The sequence below is a fragment of the Dermacentor andersoni genome, chromosome 3, assembly GCF_023375885.2.
Source record: "Dermacentor andersoni chromosome 3, qqDerAnde1_hic_scaffold, whole genome shotgun sequence".
NCBI lineage: Eukaryota > Metazoa > Arthropoda > Arachnida > Ixodida > Ixodidae > Dermacentor > Dermacentor andersoni.
Window position 1 is genome coordinate 32,961,851 of NC_092816.1, and position 20,694 is coordinate 32,982,544.

At 49.5% G+C, this 20,694-nt stretch overlaps 1 protein-coding gene and 1 pseudogene across 1 annotated transcript in view; both read right to left on the minus strand.

Moving 5' to 3' along the window:
• Positions 1-20,694, minus strand: part of LOC126520735 (uncharacterized) — a 168,536-nt gene that overhangs the window by 128,541 nt on the left and 19,301 nt on the right. The window contains exons 4-5 of the mRNA XM_055064855.2: positions 15,805-15,852; positions 13,873-13,992 (exon numbers count right to left, since the gene is read on the minus strand). Coding sequence (XP_054920830.1) covers positions 13,873-13,992; positions 15,805-15,852 — 168 coding nt within the window. The remainder of the gene's footprint in view (positions 1-13,872; positions 13,993-15,804; positions 15,853-20,694) is intronic.
• Positions 14,154-14,333, minus strand: LOC126520983 (U2 spliceosomal RNA; annotated as a pseudogene).

A 20,694-nucleotide genomic window follows, 5' to 3' on the forward strand; every position in this document is an offset into this window, starting at 1 on the left:
AAAGTACCAACCTTTTCGAATACGAATAGTAAGCAATATAGAATCCAATATCAAAGAGTCAAACGCATACGCATATACAGGGTGTCTCACGTAAATTGTGCCAAGGATTTTAAAAACGTGGTTAGGCGCAGCTAAATGAAACCAACGGCACATGTTTTGCTGCCATGTGGCGCTCCTTAGAGTACTTTTTACGTTCCGCTTAATTAGTTAATTAACTAGGATTTTTATGCAACATTTTGAGTATTTACTTGGACAAGTGCGTTTCATTACGACTGATTAAATTTTTTGTGGCCTCGTACATTCTGCGTGTTGTTTTTTTCTGCGTTTGATGAAAGCCCGCGAAATATGAAATAAAACCGCGTGACTGCGCTCGTGCGCTATCGTATTGCAGCGCTCTCAACCGTGCGTCGAGCCTCTCGCATGTCAGGGACGACGGCGCTTCCGTTCCGTGTGCCACCGCCAAAGATGCCGACGCACTGGGAAGCCGATGCCTAGAGCCGCGGCCGCTCCTTTCACCACAAGGAAAGGAATATGACATCACCACGGTCCGTGCGCACGGTTATTTCGCACGATCCGTCGTTGAGAGCGTTGTAATAGGATAGCGCATGAGCGCATTCACGTGTTTTTATTTCATATTGACATGTGAACTCGTTGATCTTTTACAGGTGAGCGCTTTTACCGTCTAAGAAATGTTATCGCTCAGCGCAGGACGCGTCTACATGTATCGGAAGTTTCTAGAATGTTATCGATGCTTCTATCCGCTGTCTGCTGTCGCCGAACCTTGTGTGATCTGATTGCATGCATGTGCGAAGCGAATGGCGTTGAACTTTGTGGAAGACACGCAGGTCCCAGCGATTACTCTGGAATATACGACGAATGGTCTATAAAAGCCGACGCGCTTGACCCGCTGATCAGATTTTCGACGATTGCCGACTGTGTTCGCCGTTTTCGTTGAACATTGAGTGTAGCCTGTTTTTCCGGGCGCAGGTTCGCCCAATAAAGTTAGTTTCGCCATTCACAGTTTTCTTGCTGTGTCCTCAACCGTCACTAACACGTGACATCTGGTGGAGGTGCTTTGCGTTCATGTACCGGACGACCCCACAAAGTCGTGACCCAAGCCCGAAGGCGAAAGACAATACCAACTTCGCCAAGAACCAGCGAGGTGGCCGCAAGCTGCAAGGACTACCCCCGGAGCACGGACTTTTGCATGAGACGACCAGGAAGATCGCCCAGTCAACCCCAATGGCAGCCCCAGCGTCCCCCATCGTGCTGCAGCAGCCCAGGGAGCCTCCGACGTTCCGCGGTTCAACATTCGAGGACCCGGAAACCTGGCTTGAGACGAACGAGAGGGTCGCTGCATTTAATAGCTGGAACAGCGACGACAAACTTCGGCATGTCTTTTTCGCATTGGAAGACGCCGCCCGGACGTGGTTCGAGAACCGAGAAGCCGCCTTAATGACGTGGGACCTGTTCCGAGGCGGCTTCCTGCAGACATTCACAAGCGTCGTACGCCGAGAACGAGGAACGAGCCCAAGCACTACAAGAAATCCGAGTGCAGCTGCCTAATGAGACCACCGCGATTTTTACAGAGGAGCCGCCTATTCCGCCACGCCGACCCGGAAATGTCGGAGAAGACGAAAGTCCGCCTACTGATGCATGGTGTAAAGGAGGAACATTTCGCCGGAATGGTACGGAGCCCACCGAAGATCGTCGATGAGTTTCTTCCCGAGGCCACCAGCATCGAGAACACTGGAAATGCGGAACCAACAATACAACCGCCGCACGAACTCGACAAACTACGCCGGAGTTCAGTCACTGGCCACCGACGACCTGCTGAGACTATCCGAGCAGTCGTGCGGGAGGAGCTGCAGAAGCTGTTCCCTTCATCACAGCCTCGTGGGTTCAATCGCCGACGCCGTCCGCGAGGAGCTCCAACAACAACTCGGAGTAGCCCCTGAATCGCCGCAGCCTCAGCCGCAAGCGATGACAGACCGCTGTAGCCCACCGTCACGTTCCCCCTCCGCGCCCACGGCAGGGCCTAGTGACGACACAGTTCCGTCGTCCGCCACCACCCCCGCCGCCAGCACGCCAACCCGTCACCCCACGCAGCATTCCAAGGAAGATTGACGTTTGGCGCGCCCCCGACCACCATCCGCTTTGCTATCACTGCGGAGAAGCCGGACACATCTACCGTCGATGCCCATGCATACCGGGAGATGGTACTCCGAGGGTTCGCCGTTAACACGCCGAGACCACAGCTTGGCGAACGACCTCGCGATATCGCCGACTACCTCGCCGCCACTCAGTGGAGTCCTCGATGACCGTCCCGTTCGCCATCACGAGGCCGCTACCTGTCGCCGCAGCGCCTACCATACATTGGCCCAGCGCGGGGCCGGTCTGCGAGCCCATATCCGGCAAACTAAAAGCAGCAACCGATGGAGGTGTGGCTGCTGTTCGTGGAACTGACGAAGATTCTCCGCCGCCGCCTAAGACGCCGAAGAGACTACCTCAACGACAAAACAACGACACGCCGCCGTACCGACGAAGTCAGGAACCAAAGAATACGCCGACGAAATGCGACCTGACGACGCCACGTACCAGCCAAAGGTCAACGCGACGCAGCCGTGATCCGACAACAAGACCTAACTGTAACGCAGGACAAAGAACCACCGACCCCGACGTGCTTCTCGACGGCCACGCAGTCACCGCCTCCGTAATGAGCGGACACATCGCCGCCCAAATGAAGAAAGACTGCATTGGAAGGCCCTCAAATTCGGACTACTGGAGGACACCTCATTCCGCCGACTGGAATCTGCACAGCAAGAATTACCGTTCATGACCGGACTTACCCTGCCACCTTCGGTATCCTCCCACAATGTTCACGCGTCGTCATTCTCGGCATGGACTTCCTAAACCAACACGGCCCAGTCATCGACCTGAAGTCAAAGTCGATAACCCCGTCGGAAGATCAAGCGACACCACAGGAGAGCTCTCGTAGTCACCATGCCTTGAGTGTGCTCGAAAGTCAAGTCAGCATCTCGCCCCGCTCCAGCATTGTCATTTCCGTCGGCACCAAAACACCTGCCAACGTAGAAGGCGTCATCGAGGGTGACCAACGCCTACTGTTAGACCGTGAAATTTGCGTCGCAAGAGGGATCGCTCGACTGCACAGAGGAAAAACGAAAGTATTACTGACAAACTTCAGCCAGGAGTTCAAGGGCACGACGATCGCGTACATCGAGGAAATTCTGGAAACCAGCAATGCGTTTGTTCTCTCGGATTCTGCCGCATCTACCCCGATGACGATAGTTCCCGAACCAGACTTCGACGTAAATCCAGGTCTAACCATAAGTAAGCAGCAACAGCTCAGAAGTCTTCTCCGACGATACAAAGACTCCTTTTCGACATCATCGAGGATTCGATAAACGCCAGTTGCAAAGCATCGCATAATAACCGAAGAGTGCGCTCGACCACTCCGCCAGAGCCCTTACCGAGTTTCGACGCGAGAACGTAAAGCTATTAGGTATCAAGTCGACGAAATGCTGCGCGACATCATCACCCAGCCGTCGAAAAGTTCGTGGGCATTCGGTTATCTCCTGTAGTCCTGGTGAAGAAAAAGGACGGAACCCTACGTTTCTGCGTCGGTTATCGTCGACTGAACAAAATCACAAAGAAGGACGTATACCCCCTTCCACGGATAGACGACGGATTGGATCGGCTCTGCAACGCTAAATACTTCTCGTCGATGGACCTCAAGTCAGGCTACGGGCAAATAGAAGTCGACGCGAGAGATCGCGAAAAGACCGCCTTCATCACGCCAGACGGCCTCTACGAGTTCCAGGTCATGCCATTCGGACTATGCTCGGCGCCTGCAACGTTTCAGCGCGTCATGGACACGGCGTTAGCAGGATTGAAGTAGCAGACATGTCTTGTTTACTTGGATGACGTCGTTGTCATCGCCGGAAATTTCGACTATCACCTTAGGCGAATTGCGACAGTATTAGAGGCCATCAAGTCATGAGGGCTCGCTCTGGTGCCAGAAAAGTGCCGCTTCGCTTACGATGAGCCTCTGTTTCTAGGCCACGTCATCAGCAAATCTGGAGTACGTCCCGACCCGCAGAAGACAGCTACCATCGCAAAGTTCCCGCAGCCCACCGACAAAAAGGCTGTGCGTAGATTCCTTGGCATGTGCGCCTACTACAGGTGCTTTGTCAAGGGCTTTTCCCTCATCGCTGAGCTGCTAACACATCTAACCAAATGTGATGTCGAGTTCAAGTGGGAAACGCCACAGGCCGACGCATTTCAAGAACTAAAACGACGCATGTAGTCGCCGCCGGTACTTGCACCCTTCGACGAAGACGCCGATACCGAAATCCACACTGACGCCAATAGCCTAGGCCTCGGTGCCTTCCTAGTCCAGAGGAAAGACGGACTTGAACGGGTGATATCTTATGCTAGCCGGTCGCTGTCAAAAGCGGAAGGCAATTATACGACTGAAAAGGAATGCCTCGCCATCGTTTGGGCTACAGCAAAATTCCGCCCTTACCTATATGGCAGGCCATTCAAAGTCGGCGACCATCACGGGTTGTGTTGGCTAGCTAAGTTAAAGTACCCTTCAGGACGGCTGGCGCGGTGGAGCCTCAGACTGCAAGAATATGACGTCACGGTAATCTACAAGTCCGGACGAAAACACTGACGCCGACTGCATATCACGTGCCCCCATCGATCCCGCGCCGCAAGACAACGAGGCCGACAACGACGCCTTCCTCGGAATAATAAGCGCGGAAGCCTTCACTAAACAGCAACGAGTCGACCCGGAGCTAAAAGGCCTCGTCGAGTATTTAGAAGGGAACATCGACGTTGCCCTAAGGCATTTAAGCGCGGCTTGTCTTCGTTCGCGCTACAAAACAACTTGCTCGTGAAGAACTTCGCGCCAGTCCGCGCCAGCTACCTTCTTGTTGTTCCGTCAGCGCTGCGTCCAGAAGGGCTCCACGCCCTACATGACGATCCAACCGCTGGGCACCTCGGATTCTCCCGGACGCTGTCGAGGATACAGGAACGGTATTACTGGCCGCGTCTGACCGCCGACGTCGCCCGTTACGTCAAGACATGCCGAGACTGTCAGCGACGCAAGACACCACAGACAAGGTCAGCAGGATCACTGCAGCCGATCGAGCCTCCTTGCCGACCATTGCAGTAGATCGGGATGGATTTGTTGGGAACGTTTCCGACGTCAACATCCGGAAATAAGTGGATCGTCGTGGCGAAGGACTATCTCGCCCGCTTCGCTGAAACTAAAGCTCTACCGAAAGGCAGCGCAGCCGAAGTGGCGAAATTTTTCGTCGAGAACATCCTGCTGCGACATGGTGCTCCAGAAGTTCTCATCATCGACAGAGGAACGGCCTTTACAGCAGAGCTCACCCAAGCCATTCTGCAATACAGCCAGACAAGCCACAGGAGGACAACTGCCTACCACCCGCAAACGAATGGTCTCACGGAGCGCCTGAACGAGACCCTCGCCGACATGCTAGCAATGTACGTCGACGTCGAACACAAGACCTGGGATGCCGTCCTGCCGTACGTAACATTCGCTTACAACACGGCGATGCAAGAAACAACACAGATCACGCCGTTTAAGCTGGTTTACGGCAGGAATATGACGATTACTCTCGACGCCATGCTGCCGCACGTCTGCGAAGAAGAGAATCTTGACGTCGCCACCTATCTCCAGCACGCCGAAGAATCCCGACAGCTCGCCCGCCTGTGGATCAAGAACCAGCAGAGGACCGACTGCCGACACTACAACCTTCGACAACGCTACGCAGAGTACCAGCCCGGCGACCGTGTTTGGGTTTGGACCCCTATACGCCGACGAGGACTGAGCGAGAAGCTTTTACGCCGCTATTTCGGACCATACCAGATCATCCGACGCATTGGCGCACTCGACTATGAGGTCGTGCCAGACGGCATTTCGCTGTCACAGCGCCGCCGCTCACGACCTGAAGTAGTTCATGTTCTGCGACTTAAGCCGTTCCACCAGCGCTAAGAACTTTGGGGACGTCGCACAGCTGAACTTGGGACTTCTTTTGGACTGTGTCATCTTAGACTTTGTTTCTTTGTTGTTTTTTTACTTTCTTTAACAAGTCTCCTTTTTTTGTTTCACTCTCCTGTCATGTTTGTAACATCGGGACGATGCCTTTTGAGTACGCTTTTACCGTCTAAGAAACGTTATCGCTCAGCGCAGGACGCGTCTAGATGTATCGAAAGTTTCTAGAATATTATCGATGCTTCTATCCGCTGTCTGTTGTCGCCGAACCTTGTGTAATCTGATTGTATGCATGCGCGACGCGAATGGCGTAGAACTTTGTGGAAGGCACGCGGGTCCCAGCGATTACTCTGGAACATTCGACGACTGATCTATAAAAGCCGACGCGCTTGACCCGCTGATCAGATTTTCGACGATCGCCGACTATGTTCGCCGTTTTCGTTGAACATTGAGTGTAGCCTGTTTTTCTGGGCACAGGTTCGCCCAATATAGTTTCGCCATTCGCAGTTTTTTTGCTGTGTCCTCAACCGGGCACTACCACATGACAATATTTCGCGGGCTTTCTTTAAACGCCGCAAGATATCAGCATGTATGTACGCTGCCGCAAGAAATTGGATCGGTCGTTTCTGAACCATCTCTACGACGCAGCGAAACGCACTTGGTCCTAAAGTAAATATTTAAGAAATTGCATAATTAATCGTAGTTAATCAGGTAATTAAGCGGAATATAGCAAATACTCTAAGGAGCGCCATATGACGGCAAACCATATGCCATTGGTTTCATTCAGCTGCGGCAAACCACTTTCTTTTTAATCCTTGGCACAAGCTACGTGAAACACCCTGTATATTCACTAGGTTATCTTTCTTTATTTTTTGCTGGGGGAGAAAGAGGAGAGTTATGCACCACGTCTGTACTGAATAATCCGAAAAGCTAACTATCAGTTCCAGATGAATAGGTTAAAACACTAGATCAGTAACTGCAATTAAAGAGCTGTGTGTATGGTCTTTCAACATTTTTAGAGCTTGGTTGCAGACAAGCTTGACAATGGTTTCTATATGGTGCTTTCCAAAAAATGCTGATGGTTCCTGAAGACCAGAAGTTGCTGAAAAAAAAAGAAGATAGCACCCTAATGGCGTGTGTGCCGCAGACACACGAAAAAAAAAAAGAAAAGGCCCGTTGCACGAACCGTATCACTGGTTATAGCGTGAAAGTTAAAGCTTTTACACGACTAGACTGCCGGGAACACTAAATGACGGCCTACACAAGCAATAATCACAGGTTGTCATTTATAGACTTTTGCCTCGAAACCAAAAACAAAGCTTGCATTACACATTTTGTTCTCGCATTGCATTTCTGACGCGATACTTCGTTGAACAGGCGAAAAGCGGTAAACAGACATTAAAGGGACATAGAAGAGAAATATACTACTTTAGTCTAGACTGGTAAAATACTCTTTGAAAAGTTTATTTTCATTACTTTCTCGGTAACAGGACGAGTATTAGAAAAGAAAATGGAAATGAAAGTTTCTTTTTTTCCCCCCTCGGCGGGACTCCAGCGCCGGTATAGGTCAATGTGACGTGCCCAATAAATCTTTATTTTTTTTCATATTTGGGCCGCGTTTAGCTCAGTAAATGTTCCCGAAACTTGCAATCTTTAAGGAAGGACTCCTTTAGAACACAATGTAGTCCATCTTTACTGATAGACATTTAGTGCCTAACAGACACCGCAAAGGTCTATGACGTCACGGGAACTGGTGCGGTAACTTCAAGGAGGCATCGCCATGAACTCATCTTGCGTTATTTTTGCTGTCTTACGAGGCCTCTTTTTCGCAGTAAGACGCATTTGGTATTTTTGTAGAAGGGTAATTTACTAATACAGGTGAAATCTGTTAAGTTTCGAATATCTGAAAGTACCGAATAGTTCCTTTTCGAATACAAATAGTTCAAAGCATCGAATATTTGCAGTTTTGCCTACCAATAGTAATCAACGTTTGCGGAATACCAGGATACCCGTATCCAGCTTACCTTTACACCAAGATTAAGTTCGCGTGAGTGCCACCACGTGGCGTACTGACTTTAAACTTTTTCAAACTTCCCGCGGTGACATAGTGATGACGTCAACAAAACAAAAATAAAATAATTAAAAGCTATGCCTGCGCACTGGACTTCGCCAAAATGCTGGTCCCACCGGCGTTATCAGTGTTGCTGACAAAGCGTAGCCACTCGTCGGCTGGAAATGGTCACCTATGATCCTAAGAGCCTTTAGTCGCGTCGAGCGCTGATTCTGGTCTTTGGAGAGGCTTCCAGAAAGGAAGCCACGGTTTTTTCTTTTTCTTTCTTTCTTTTACGCAACGAAGTAAACAAGTTAGGGTAATCGTCGTAACCACTCCGCGGCAAGCTTTCTTCAGTCTGCACACATTCTTAGCGTCCGAACATCGCACAGCGTCTAGAGAGCCGCTTTGCTGGACGGCTTTTGATTTGACCTATCGATTTCGTTAAGTAAGGTGCCGCCAAATATTTCGCTAGGGACATTGCTATTCCCACGTATGGGCTACCGCAGCAGCTGCAAATCGAGATGTCCAAAAGTATTAAGATGGGTACATGGATAAGCCGGTTTTGCACCTTCAGGCAAAAGTCACGACACAAGAACTGAGCAAACTGTCAGTGTCGTCGTCCGTTAGCCCGCTATGGCCGAAGTTGCTTGCAATATTACGTCACATTTACAAGCCACTGGGCCGCATTTTTACGATTGCTAGTAGGTACAGACTAGCAATTGCACGATACATTGCATTTTTACAAGCACTGCCCCAGGAGGGCACATGTAACCGGCAAACGGAGGCTTCAGGAGCGCACCCGAGATTATAATAAAGCAGGCGGCGCAGGATCTCCAAGGCACCCAAGGGGTAGCGGGGGAATCAAAGCTGGAAGCAGGGCCGCGGAGGCCGAAGGTGTATAACATCGCCTGTCCGCTATCGCGGACAACCAATTTTTTATGCGAACAACCCCTGGCACGCGCAGGCCTCGGCGAGCCCCAACCCGCGGACCAGTGCGAGTTCTAGCTTTGGTGTCCCCGTTGCCGCTTTGGTGCCCTGGAGGCGCCGCCAATAATGCGAAATAATGACACGTTGTTTCAACTAGTAAAAAACACGATTGAACAAACATAATTACGTCCAGCCGCCAACTTGTGATGCTAAGTTCAGCATTACCGCGCCCCGCGACTTCCGCAACACCAGCCAGAACGTTGCCGTTAAGGTACAGGCGCCGACAAAAGTGGTATGCTCCACGCAGCGGGAGCCGGAGCAGCAGCACACAACGGCACACTGCATCGCGACGCCATCTACATTGACACGAGTCAAGCGACCTGCCTGCAGATAATAAAGGGCACCCATTGGCCGTCTCGATCCCAGATGCTGCCTGTAGATGGCGTTGCGATGCAGTTTGCCGTGTGGAACTATAGGCCGCGTGCACCGCCTATAGAGGCGCCACTGATAGCCACCTAGCGGGCGCTTCCAACAATACGCGTGGGAGCAGTAGCAGACGACAACGCTTTGCAGCAAGGGTGACTGAAGTTCGCGGCTGCGATTTGTCCTTGGTTCGGGCGCCAGACTGCTTCTTCTGCGGTGACAGCTGTAGGGAAGACGCAGACCTCTGTGGGAGCGGGTATGAACAAGATGTTACCGGTGTTTGGGGCAACATGGTCCACATACGCGCCAGGTGCGTCCCGCAGACAAACGCCATGAAGACCATTTACATGAAGTGGAGCTCATGTAAACTAGCCGACAAATTTTGTTGACTAATGCGATGTCTCGACCGTTTTTTTTTTTTTTCTTTAATTCTACCCTTGCCGTAATGATGCTTCTGTACCTCAATAATAAGCACCCGTCGTTAGTGCAGACTTAGATAACAAATCCGCACGGTGCGATGTCTGCATATACCGTTGTGATTTTTCTGCCGATGAATACATGTGACGCCGCCGAATAAGTGTAGTGAAAGTCGCCTGAAGTAGAATAATTGCGAATTTATTGATAGAAACGCGTACACTATAGTCAACGAAGCCACCAAACGCACGGGTTAATAAAAGCGCGTGTTAGCGCTGTACCGCCGATGAACTGCCGTTCGCGCTGCAGTTTTTGCAATTTTAAATTCCCTAAGGGAACTGCTTGGAAACGTACAAAGCTATAGTGTGACTAACATTGCAGTACTTTTTTTAAATGTTACTAGAGAGAAGGGCCACATGATATATTTGAAGGCAGAGCAGCGCCAGTCAAATTAGATACAGCGCTGACGGCAAGGCCGGGTTTGGTCCTATGCGGCGTAAGCATAATAAGAAATAATTCAGCTGAAGCGACTACGTTGTGAAACAAACAAATCACTCGGCGTGTTAAGTCTGCTCAGACAGCATCAAGGTATGATGACGTGACGCGAACTACTCAGCGAAAAATGGATCGGCGAAAAATAGAACAAAAATACCATATGCAGTAACTATTAGCAATTCTCGCCCTGAGCTACCTATTTTCTAAACACATTTCCCAAAAAACCACAATATCTAAGGTACCCTCGGGCGAAATGAATAAAGCTGTTAAAGAAGCACTTGCTTGGTGTCATTCCGATAAGACACAGCGTGATTTATACCCTTTACAAACGAGGCAGGGTGAAAACCTCGCAGCTCAAAAGAATCAAGAGTTATGCATGAAGCAACTAGCAACAGTTAAACATGGGCGAAGCCACGCATAAAATAAATGTAAAAACATGAAGTGCGCGACAGCTGGTGCGAGGATTTACCGGGCCACATAAAACTAACAATTTCAGTTCTTGCAAACTTCTGTAGCTTTAACGTGCAAAACAATGCGCTCATGCAGTCGTGCTGCCTAGCTAGCCCAACGCGGTAAAGAAGCGGAAAACAATATAAGCGGCAAACGGCATTCCGAACTTTAGCGAAATGCCTTTCAACCGCATGTTGCACTGCAGACGAACTTCGTCGCTTACCCGTCTAACTACAATTGAGTAAAAAAATAATAATAAAAAAGAAAAAACACCGAAGCGACAAAGGAAAGGATGCGAACAAGAAATTTCGCGCCGAAGCTACGATCCATTGCCACCGTTGCTCCTGCTGATGAGGCTTTGCGGGGAATAATTAGAACCGTATCACCGGCACGTTTTCGCCGGTATTTGAGCCCCCCCCCACCCTGCAACAATTCTTCTTCGACATTCTTCGGAAGCTTTGGCCATCCCACACATGCGAAGGGTGTTGCTTATTTTGCTCTGAAAACACAAATAAGACGGAGAAGCACTATCAGCGACCCAACAAACTGCGGCGTGCTACGGCGCGCGGCTCGCTCCTCTCCCATGCGTTCTGCGCAAGGCCGCCACCAGTGGCGCGGCCATCGGCGTGCACGCCGCGTATATCGATACTGGAAACAGAGGAAGCGTTTTATGATAACTCAAGAGGCAGTGCCCTACTCTTTGAAGCTAGATCAGGACATCTTAGAACGTGGAGCTATAAAAAGAAATTTAACGAAGAAGACACATGTACTGTGTGTGGTAAATATGTAGAAACAATGGTACACCTCATACTAAACTGTGATGGTATTAATCCCGATGTCGATGCGGCCACAGTCACGCTTCCTGAGGCCCTATGGTTCAGAGATAATAATAGTCATGTAAATAAATATGCGGTGGAAACTAGCAAAAGGCGATTGGAGGATCGGTGGCTCAAGAGAAGAGAGGTGACATAAGGTTAAAAGCGTAGGAAGACGTACTTAAAGAAAATCGAGAATTTCAATAACACACAACACAGATAAAAATAAAAATAAAAGGCAAAATAAAAATCTGAGCATGATGGCAACTGCCATCAACTGCGCGCGGCGGCGGAGGGGAGCACGCGCATCGAGGCACCCTAGGTTAGGCCATGGTGCGGCGCGGCGAGTCACGTGATGCGTTGCCAAGGCTACGGCGCGGCTGCAGTCAAATGAAGGTCAAATTCGCGGCGACGGCGTAACTCGGATCAACGAGGTTAAAAGCTTTCGCTTTAGAAATAGCGTCGCGCAGCACAGCGACGCGGCGAAGGTGGGTGGAGCCTAGTGGGGGAGATGGAGTGGCTCGCACGCGAGCGAGGAACGCGGCGCGGATCAACACCTTGTTGTCCGGATGCGTGCCCTCTCCTGCGGCGCGCGAGGCAGGGTGATCAGGCGAGGGAGGAGGAGTGTTCTACGGCAGTAGTAGTAGAAAACATTTATTCACAAAAGAGGAAAGAAAGTTTTGGTACGTAAAACGCCATAATTTAATTTTAACCCGTTCCCTGTGCAGTGCTGTTGAGGTGTCATCCTCTGAGAGACAGTTACGGCACTGCACTTCTCTTCCTTTCTCTTTAAAATCACTTCATACATGTCCTCCTCGCCCGCCGCTCCGTACAGAGTGGAGACAACCGCGGCGTCAAAACGGCGTTGGCCACGCGAATCGCGGACGCCGTAGTAGACAGGCCGGAATACATGGAGCGAATATGCGACGAATAGTCGGCGTTCGACGCCCGGCGGCGTACGCGCGACGCGCGGCGGCGGAGAAAACGTCGTTCGCCGCCGATCCAGCTGGCGCAGAAAAGTTCGTCGGGCGGCGACGATACCGGAAGCGGCAAACGAGCGGCGCCCCAAAGCGAGCCAATCAGGTCTCACTATCCGCCCCAACTTCCGGCTACGCTTCCCCGCTTGTCCGTGTATCCCGATCCCGCTCTATCGTTCACGCCGGTCTCCCGCTTTTCGTATTCATGGCATCCAAAGCGGCGCGGCTGGAATTTAACAAGTTCATAACAGCCATGGTTCGACAAGCTCACGTGCGCTACATTCGGGTCTGCTTGCTTGGGCCGCGCGCGCGTTGAGCCACAGAACAGAACCGCGGAGTCGAAGGAGCCGAAAGTTGTTTACCCACCCATTGTTGCCACAACGCATAGCATCGCCGCTTTCTTTAAACTACATCGGCACATGAATGTCTCAAACACATAAAAAAGACTAGAAATCATTTCTAAACAACATATTACGCGTTTTTAGTGTTCCGTAATTCAAAAGCGATAATAATTGTCGTTAAAGTTTTTTTTTTTTTTTGTCATGTGTTTCACGACAGCGCATTTGCCTCGTCTAGCCACACTGATAACAACGCAGCGACTCGCCGGCGGCGGCCGGCCTGTCTTCGCTCCATGTAGCGCAGCCCGACGAACATGCGGCGTCGCGCCGCGGCAGATTTTCTGCCGCCCGAACTTCGTCGTGAAAGTTCGCTCCATGTATTCTGGCCTTTTGGCGGACGCTGTAGGGAAGGGTTGCCGGCGCTCGTGTCTTGTGTGCGGTTTGGCGCTACTTTCATGCTACTTTACTGGCGTTCCCCCAGCTCCACTGATCTCTGGTGTTTGCGATAGCTTGGCCACGCTTAATTTTCAGGATGGCTGCCGCGACGTGTGCGGGGAAAAAATGCACGGTTCGCTCATAGACAATAAAAATGACATAAATTAAGCTTTTAGCCGCCTTTTGTCAGTCATACTTAGTGAAATGCGCTCCTCGTAATCATGCAATGCTTATGCTACAGTCAATTCAGCTTCTAAATTTGGAGTCCACACATATTTAAAAAAATTCCTTCAGGTATGAGAAATTCCTTTAGCTATGCGGTGCAATAAACACATCGAGAAACGGTATGATCAAGTCCTCTGGCGAAACTCAGCCGCAAGTGAATGGTGAACCAAAGAAGCAAGCCAATACCAAGGGCGTGGATTTCACCTAACCCCTGGCCTTCCCCTTACGACATTTGTACCGCGCTGACAGCAGCCGTCCTCATTTGTATACGTACCGAACCACGCTACCTCCTTTTTCAAAACGCCCTCAATGTCGAACTCTTTTGCCGTTTTGCACACGGCGCTGAAGTAGTCATCGCAGGGTTTAGCTTCTCGGGCTGCTTTTGTCGCGGACGCTGAAAGGGGAAAAAAAGACGAATCAAAGTGGAATTCAGTGTAACTGACCCGATTCCACGTACAAGCAGTCTCGCTATATTTTACAGCGAAGCTATATATGGCTAGTATCTGGAAAAACTTGCGCACGTCTATCGAGCCGTGTAGATCGAGAATTTCTCGCGATACGTGGGCCGATCCTAAAGGTAGTGCAATACCGGGCCGACCCGCGGCGGAGGTCAAGCAGGCTTTAAGCTCTCCGCCAACTTGCAGAAATAAGTTTAATATCTTAAGTCCAAATACAACCCGTATCAGATACTAAGCTGATAAGAACAGACATTACACTTTGGCCCGCGTCGGCCATGTCTACGTTCCCACCGCCCTCTCTTTGTCGGCGCTCCAAAGCTGCCCCTTGCGTATCTCCTTTCCTTCCGCTCTGCCGTGGTGGCGGTCCCGTAAGCGTGCTGCCCGCCAGGACCGCGAAGGGGGTAGAAATGCGAACCGTCCATGTGGCCCCGATGCCGCAAACTTGGAACGTTTCACCGGACCAACGGCCAAGTTTCAGAGGTAGTTTGTAGGGAACCAATTTTGTGTGGCCTGTGTTGTGTGGAACCACTTGTGGTTTTCGAGTGACCTCACAACCATTACTGCACTGCGGGATGTCGACCAACGCACGATCGCCTCGGCTACGGTGAAGCAGTCTGTGCCATCGGAGTGCGGTGATGTGCGTGTCTGTTCTACGTGAAGGGATTCCTTAGTAAAAGGTGTCAATACATGGGGTACACGTGTATACCCTCGGATGCCTCATCATCTTCCGAGGCTCAGCATCGTGGAGGAGCGACTAGTCGCGCTTCGCCTTCCATTTATGCGCATACGGCGTTTGACGCACGGCAATGGACAGGTCGCCATTAAAGGGCCCACATACACAGCTTCGCTGGTCATTCACTTTCAAAGAGTGGAATGCCACGGAATTTTTTTTACTGTGCCCTTGAGTTATGTCATAGCCATTGTGTAATAGGTGATTGCCGACGCTGTGCGCATATGTGTACTGTCACAAAAGCTGGAATTTCACCTAGCTTGCTCAAAAATTATTCCGGTATACCTCACGCTGTTGAAAGAAAATGTACTAAAGTATTTGGGACGTTATAAGATGCAGCATGTGTGAAGGTAGCTCTTGTAGATTGTCGGCCAGTCTTTTCACTTTAATTGCTGCACCGACCTCAATTCCTGTCAGTGCTACAGGTTGCCACGCCCTACTTATGTCCAGATAAACACCATTTTCCACTCGCCTACAGGTAGCTCAGTCAGCTCCTTAATGTCGGCGAATTCAGGCCTTTGCTCATACGAGCATCATACATTAATGGCGGCTGCTGAAGTTCAGCTTAACCAAATAAGCGGTTCATGTTAATTGTTTGTTTGCTGGCTTGCTTGCTTGTTTGCTTGTTTGCTGGCTTGTCTGCCTGCTTGTTTGCTTGCATGCTGGCTTGTTTGCTTGTTTCCTTGCTTGCTTGGTTGCTTGTTTGCTTGGTTGGCTTGTTGCTTGGTTTGTTTGTTGTTGGTTGTTTGTCGTTTGTTTGTTGGTTGGTTGGTTGCTGTGTTTGCTTGTTTGTTTGTTTGTTTGTTTGTTTGCCTTTTTTGGTTTGCTTGTTTGTTAGTTGGTTTGCTTGCTTGCTTGCAGCGTTTGAGGGAAACCGTGCGTTCACACATTGATGCCTACATTTTAAAATTCTGCCTAGCCGTGTTATCTCAAAAGGACTATTGAATGTTCTGAAATTTTTCCTATTTGTAGCAGACCTAGACATAACTGCGAAACACACGTTACCTAGCAAACTTACCCAAGGCATCGCATGCCTTGCTTCTGCAGTAGTAGGCGTTTTTGTATTCTGTAAAGAGAACAAAATACGAGATATTGTAATACCCGATGTGACGCACGCTTAACAGTGAAGGTGCCAAAAATTTTTTCGCATAAGATGGTCTGAATATTGGCGAGCTCCGAAGCTTCTATACGCGAAGTGCACCTCCTATTGAGGCAATTGAGGCGCCACTGATAGCCACCTAGCGGGCAGTTCCAAAAGTACGCTCGGGAGCAGTAGCAGACGACAACCCTTTGCAGCAAGGATGGCTGAAGTTCGCGGCTGCGATTTCTCCTTTGTTTGGGTGACAGACTGCTTCTGCAGTGACAGCTGCAGGAAAGACGCTGGCCTCTTTGGGAGCGGACATGAACACGATGTTGCCGGTTTTTGGGTCAACCCGGTCCACATACGTGCCATATGCTTCCCACAGACAAGCGCAATGAACCACAGTTGTACGAAGTGCAGCTCGTGTTAACTAGCCGCTTGGTTTTGTTGAGTAATGTGATGTCTCGATCTTTTTTTTTTAATTCTACGCTTGCCGTAATACTGCTTCTGTGCCTTAATAATAGGCACACGTCGCCACATAATTCCCTTAACCGACAAGGTGCCGTCGCGTGTCGACAGCTTCAAATTAATTCATTTTCCTGCCTCTTTTACCTTGACCTCTTCCACCCCACACAATACCCCTCATACTGTCCCTATTGTGGAACAAAGCCTACATTATATCATTGCACCTGGGAGTGTCCACACCCTCCGGGTTACTCCCCTATTCCTTCACCTTCACCATCATCCTGGGAGACTGCGCTGACCAGCTCAGACCCGCAAGAGCAGCGACGTCTGATTCGGCGGGCACGCTTAGTGGCGCGAGAAAATGGGGCCCTGAAATGAGGGCTCCACCCTACGAGGAAGTCACCGAATCTCATTACAACTAAATGTTTTCTCTCTCTCTCTCTCTCTCTCTCTCTCGCTACTTCAGACTTATATCTCAAACAAAAGCGCGCCGTGCGATGTCTGCACATGTTGTAGTGATCTTTCTGGCGATGTATACATGTGACATCGCTAAATTAATGCCGTCAAAGCCGCCTCAAGAAGAGTAATTGCGAATTTATTGATGGAAATGCGTACACTAGTCAACGAAGTCGCCAAACGCACGGTTTAATAAAAGCGCGAAGTAGCGCTCTACCACCGATGCAATTCTGTTGCATATGCCAATCAACTGCCGTTCCCGCTGCAGTTTTCGAAATTTCAAATTCCCTTAGGGACCTGCTTTGAAGCATACAAGCTAAAGTCTGACCAACTTTTCAGAAGCTTTTTTTTTCTCGAATGTTACGGGAGGGAGGTGCCGCATTATATATTCCAAGGCAATTAAGCGGCAACCAAAGTAGATGGGCGGCAATTAAGGTCAAGTTTCAGGCATGTACCCAGTATTTTTCCTCGGGGGGGGGGGAGGGGGGGGGCAACCCAAGGTAACTTCTATGCAAATGAAGGGGGCTGTACCTTTACTAGTACAAATGTGAATAACGTTCACCATTCGCCATAAGAACGCGTAAACCCACAAAAGAAAAATGAAATAAGGTGTATGTTACAGGCACGCCTGTGCGATACACCTCTCCTTTACTTGGCAAACAAGGAACTACGTCAAATGGACTTGTGCAAGAAAGAATCGCACGAAGAACACTGCGAAGAGCAAGTAAAGAAGCCAAAGTGTAAAAATAAAGATTAGCAGACTACAACTTAAATAAACAGCAGTTGGCAACCAAGGCGCACAAACCGCGCGGAGTTGTGTTACTTCTCCAGCCAATCCCAGAAGCAAAGAAAATCGTCGTCATGCGGCCTTTTCAAAATGGCGTCGTACTTGATACCTCCGGAGCGTCTGCTGTACATGAACAGTCTTTTCATCGGCGGAAGCAATGAAGTGAGCAACAGACATGGACAAAGTATATGGATTCTGAGCATTTCACTCTTCAGAAGTCTGCGGTGCCGTTCATTTCACTGCTGAACCCGTTTTACTCATAAACTTCGCTGCCAACTGAAGTGAAACTTGACAATAAATAGTTGCAGCGAAGCAAGCACGTTATTTCATTTCAATAAAGAATTAGGCTTTCACCATTCCACTTTGATAGGCGAGGGAAAAGGTATAAAATTACGCGCTAATAATTTTATTTTTGTGGTTACCGCCTTATTTGGGCAACAGGAAAAGTTTGAACAGTGGCTGGCGGTTATGAGGGCGTGGGCAGGTCTTCACTGCAGACTTAATTTGTGTCTGACTATAGTAGCGTTTTAGATTAGCTTTGGAAGAATTATAGAGAAATGTATATTTGCGAAACAATCACAGTCCTTTTGGATTCCTCGTTTACTGCTCTACAAAGTTAAGTGCCACAACCGACTTGTATTTTTATTTGGGATGTTACGTAACGATGCGTGGCTGCCAGTCCCATACAACCGCGTAGGGCGCAGGACGCTGCGATTCTACGCCCACCGCGGAAGGTTAGAAAAACACCTACATAAGCATAGCAGAGAAGTGGCTACGTTAGGCGGCTCGAATGAAAACTGTAGAAGCGTCATTCAGAACACAAGGAGCTGTTCTCCACTTCCATTTTTTTTACTTCATTTTTAAATAAAATGATGTTGATTCATAAATATGTTCATAGACAACGGTTAAATTTGTTAATTTTCGCTTGTCCTTCCTGTTTGGCTGTTGTCTTGGCTCGCTCCCTTAGTAGATCGCTTACTTTCTCGACTCCTTGCAGCTCTCAATTCCAGTTGGCAATTTAGCACGAAAAGAGCTCTACAATTAGGGAAAACCAGACGAGCTAACGCGTGACAGACATATTGCCTACGATTTTAAGGGTTATTGCAAGGTTTGTCGATGGACGCCTGTCTCGCATTATTTTATTTTCCACCTTATCTTTCCATATATCACGGGTATATGGTTCCGAGGATCTGTCAGTGTGGGGGCGAGCCGTTACTCGAGGAAATGATGAAGCAAAAGGAAAAGTTAAATGCGATTGGCGTTTTCTGTGGCCGCAATTCGTTCCACGTGCATACAGACCAGCTGACCACGAACCGAATCCCTTTCCTGGTCCCTGGATCAGTGTAAACAAAGAAGGCTGAACTAACGAAGCAACAGATATGCGCGTGTCCGTCGAAAAGACGGAAACAACTGAATGCATCTTGAGTTAATCGCGTGAGCCCGGCCCCCCCCCCCCCCCGGGCCCCCCTTTGGGTACGTGCCTGTCGAGTTTAGTCCTCTAGCACAATAAGAATTCAGTTGAGTACAAAATGCACACGCATAAAGGCGCAACATTGTGAAACAAACAAATCACTCGACGTGGTTAGCCTGCTCAGACAGTATCGAGGTGTAAAAACTTCACAAACGTGATGCGACATGTTCAGTGAAAATGAAACAGAAATATCATATGTAGAAATTATTAGCAATTCTCACCCTGAATTACCTATTTTCTTAACACAATTCCCAAGAAACCACAACATCTGTTAAAGAAGAACTTGCCTGTTATCATTCCGATAAAACGCAGCGTGATTTATACCATTTACAAACGAGGCAAGTGCAAACCTCGCACTTAAAAAAAAATCAGTTCTGCATGAAGCAACAACCAACAGGGGGCTGTTGCAACTAACAACAGCTGATATGCGTGAAATCACCCATAAAATATGTGCAAAAAGATGAAGTGCGTGACAGCTGGTGCAAGGAATTTTCGGGCCGCATAAAACTAACAGCTTCAGTTCTTGAAAGCTTCAATAGCTTTAACATGAAACACGATGTGCTCGTGCAGTCGTGCTGCCTAGCTAGCACAACATGGTAATGAAGCGGCAAGCTGCATTCAGAACTTTATCAAAGTGCCTTTCAACCACACGCTGCACTGCGGACGAACCGAACAAAACACGGGCAGGCCGGGAACAACTTCGTCACTAACGCGTGTAAACATGATCGAGTGCAAGAAACACCGACACGACAAAAGAAAGCATGAGAACAAGAAATTTCGTGCTGAACGGCGGCTATCCATTGTTGCCGTTGCACCCACTGATGAGGCTTTGCGGGGAATGATCAGAACCGCATCGCTGGCACGTCTCTGCCGGTATTTGAGCACCCCACCTTGTAACAGTTCTACTACGACATGCCTTGAGTCTTTGGCCACCACACACACGCGAAGGGTGTTGCTTATTTTGCTCTGAAAACGTGAATCAAACAGAGAAGCACGATCGACGACGTAGAAAACTATACAGCGCGTGGCTGCCGCCTTTCCCGAGTGTTCTGCGCAAGGCCGCCACCACGTGGCGCGTCCATCGGCGCGCACTACGCGCATACGGCCCCCCAAACGACAACATCGACGACGACTTCACTATGGCAGAAGTAACAGCGATGCAACAGTGCCTTTCAACATAGCATTGTTGCAAAACAGTAGGGCGACGGCGCCGGGTCCTGACGGCATCCCATATATTCTTCTGCGCAATCTGCCCGACGGAGATAAAGAAACGCTGCTCTCGCACATGAACGAGCATTGGAACACGGACGTCGACTACGCGTAGAAGAGCTCCTCGGGATACGCATTTTACGGAAGCGCGTTGTCACACCATGGCGTTTACACCTCCGGTCACCGCTAGGGACCATTTCGCGTAAAATGTGCCGCAACCTACATAAAGGAGCAAGTGAATTTCCAAAGACTGGTGAGACTACTTCGTAGACATGTAGCACAAAAGCTGCGAAGGCTAGCAGAAAAAAGTGAGAAAGCTCAATTCCCGTTCTGTTTTCTCAGAGTAACATAGGAAAATAGAGGTCGCTTGCACAAATGTTTTACCCGTGGGCACATGCGATTGCACTCCGTGCCTCTCGAGAGAACGTTATAGGTCAGT